General features: G+C 56.6%; 1 protein-coding gene across 1 annotated transcript in view; it reads left to right on the top strand.

The window, feature by feature from the left end:
* Positions 1–551: 551 nt before the first annotated feature.
* SNCB (synuclein, beta) overlaps positions 552–3,021 on the top strand; it is a 7,496-nt gene continuing 5,026 nt past the window's right edge. The window contains exon 1 of the mRNA XM_010846589.1: positions 552–672. Coding sequence (XP_010844891.1) covers positions 552–672 — 121 coding nt within the window. The remainder of the gene's footprint in view (positions 673–3,021) is intronic.

A 3,021-nucleotide genomic window follows, 5' to 3' on the forward strand; every position in this document is an offset into this window, starting at 1 on the left:
CGTAAACAGAACGCCGCGGGGTGCGTGTCGGTGTGCGACCCGGGGTATGTGTCTCTCTTGCTTCGTGTCTGCAGCTGCCTGGATGGCCGTGTGGCCGTGCGCCCGCGCCCGTATGCCCCGTGGTGTGTCCGCGTGTCTGTGCGCGTTCGAATGTCTGAGGGTCCTGTGTGTGCACGTGAGCGTGTCCAAGGAGTATGTTTGTTTGCGTGGCCGTGTGTCTGTCGCGTGTGTACAGGCAGGCCCCCGGGCTTCGCGCCATGCCCAGCACTCCGATTCCGCGGGGCTGCAGGTTGCAGGGCCCCGGATAACCGAGGAGGGGGGCCCCTCCTGCGTTCACGGGCTTCAAGGACGCTAGGACTCGCCGCGGCCCTGTGGCCTGGCGCTGGGGAAGGGAGTAAGGTGGGAGGAGGTTCCGGGCCAGAAGGGCGCCTTCGGTCTCAGGGGGAGGGAATGGGACACCTGCGGTCTCTTCGGTCTCTTCACAAGGGCTGGGGTGAGGATGTGGGCGAGCGCACCGGTGCCCGTGTGTTCGTCCTCCCCAGGCCGCCAGGATGGACGTGTTCATGAAGGGCCTGTCCATGGCCAAGGAGGGCGTCGTGGCCGCCGCGGAGAAAACCAAGCAGGGGGTCACCGAGGCCGCGGAGAAGACCAAGGAGGGTGTCCTCTACGTCGGTGGGCGAGGGGCGGGGCTTCCGGGGCTGCGAGGTTTGGGTGTCTTCCGAGAGGACAGAGCCGAGGTCCTCAGAGGGAGGAAGTGGGGGGTCTGGGCCGGAGAATATGAGTCAGCAGATGGGGCCGGGTTAGCAGGGTCACTGAGGACATAGCCAGCCTGGGTCAGTGATGACACGGACGGTAGGGGGGAATGGAGGAAGGGTTGATGAGTGTGGAGTTCAGCTGAAAGTCCAGAGAAGCAAGGCAGGGATCAAAGAAGATAGCCTTCTTCTGCTTCTTCTTCCCATTATTAATAGTTATCTGGTGTTGAACCCTTACTGTCTGCCAAGTACAGTGTGAAATACATCTGCAACATCTATTACTTCACTTAATGCTCCCTGCCCATCCACCGACCAGGGAAACCCTGGCTTCCCAGCGCTTTGATTATGTTGCTCAAGGTCACAGCTGATAAGACCTGAAGCTGAAGTTTTAGCGAAGCTTTATGGATTCCAAAGTGCCCTCCTCCCCTTACCACTCTCCTTCTTGTATTGTTGGGGCTCCCTCCCAGCCCTGCTCTCCACCTCTGAAAGCTCTCCTCTCAGTGGTTCCACCATTGGCATCTCTCCTAGGGGTCCACCGTCCTTGCAACTAACAGCTGTCATCAGGAGAAAGGCCAAGTGGTTAAAATATCTCACTCGTAAGGGGGGGGGGGGCGGAAAAGAGCGATGCTTCAGGGTCATTTGCATAAAGGGAGGCAAGAAACTCTGCATTCAGTCTGCTGATTCAGGGCTTACTTTTGTGTGATAGAATTATCTTCTATTCAGGCTGCAGAGGATTGGTTAACCTGCCCAGGGCTGTGGCAGATTTGGAATGGTGGTAATTTGAAAAATACTTTTTGATCACCTACTCTGTGCTGGTAGGTGCCGCCTCTGCTGATGGTGAGGTCAAGTATTCCAGTCTCGGGCTTTGACATCCAGTGGCTGGGGTGGGGAGCCACTTTGGTAATCAAAGAGGGTAGCATTTGAGCTGAGCCCAGAGAATAAGGAGCGTTGGGGAGGGAGGTGCAGAAAAGGCAGGTGCCAAGGGCCCTGGGATGGGGCGAAAGATACTGGGTTTGAGAGCAGAGGGCAGAAAGCAAGGATAAGAAATGAGATCAGAAATAGCCAGTTCATGAGGGGCCCTTGCAGGCAAAGCATTAGTCTGACTGCCATGGCAGACTGTGAGCCAGGGACCGACATGATCTGGCTTCAGTATAGAGAAATCCCCTAGGACTCTGGGGACAGAACAAATTACAGGGAGGCCCGCTGGGAGGTAACATAGCCACGAGATGAGGGTGGTTAGAGCTAGGGCAGAGGTGATGGAGACTGGGAGAAGGCTTGAGCTCACACCTTCTGGACCCTAGCTCTGGCCTCCCTCTTTCCTCAGCCCTTTCACTCCTGTGGACCCCTGACATCCCTGATGCTGTCTCCCTGCTAACAGACTCAACAACCACCTCCTTTTCCCCCAGGTTGGCACCTCCTGCTCCTCTCCCTGAGCAGGAACTCCTGATGGTCCCCGGCTCCTGTTCATCAAAGACTCAGCTCCCTGTAGCCTAGCATTCAACCTGCCTCATGGTTCCATCTCAGTCTCCATCACTCTGAGCACACAGACCGTATCAACGTGCCCCGTGCAGACCCTGAAATCACACTTCTCTAGGCCTCACCTACATGCTTCCTGTCCCTAAAACACCCTCCTCAGTCCCCTTTCTGTGTATCCACTGCTCCCCATTTGTCAAGACCTGGGAAACAACCCCCCCCCAATCCTGCAACCCCCCGGAGGCCCAGACTTCCTCTCCCCACTACTTTGAGGCCCAAGGCACCAACTTTCTTCTTCTCTGTCCCTCATCTGACAGTGAGCCATCAGCCTAGGACTTGAATCAGAGAAGGTGCCAACAAGTGTTTATGCGAGGAATAAATGGAAGTGCTTGCACAAACCTCCGTCCCCAGTCCCCAGCCACAGGTGTCTGGATGTGGCTGGCCTTAGCCCTGAGAAGCCCGTCTGCCTGCACCCTCCTCTCGCCAGCCTCAGCTGGCCCACACTCCCGTTTATGGCTCTATCTGCTGCTGTCTGGGTTGCCAGATCCTCAGGATTGGAGACATCCCTCTCTCCCGAAGGTTTCCACCCCCACCTCAGGACAGGCTCTCTTGCCTTTCCCAGTTACTACCCTCCTGGGAAGACCCAGCCAATGCCGTAGCTGTCAGTCACCATCTTCACGTCACCCTTAGACCCATCCTGCATCTAAGACACTCGCTACTTTGGCCAAAAGGAGAGATTTGCACCCTATTTAAAAGAGTCTTAAGAAATGGAGCAGGGGGTATGGGGATGTGAGTG

The sequence above is a fragment of the Bison bison genome, unplaced genomic scaffold (assembly GCF_000754665.1).
Source record: "Bison bison bison isolate TAMUID 2011002044 unplaced genomic scaffold, Bison_UMD1.0 scf7180017864238, whole genome shotgun sequence".
NCBI classification, from domain to species: domain Eukaryota; kingdom Metazoa; phylum Chordata; class Mammalia; order Artiodactyla; family Bovidae; genus Bison; species Bison bison.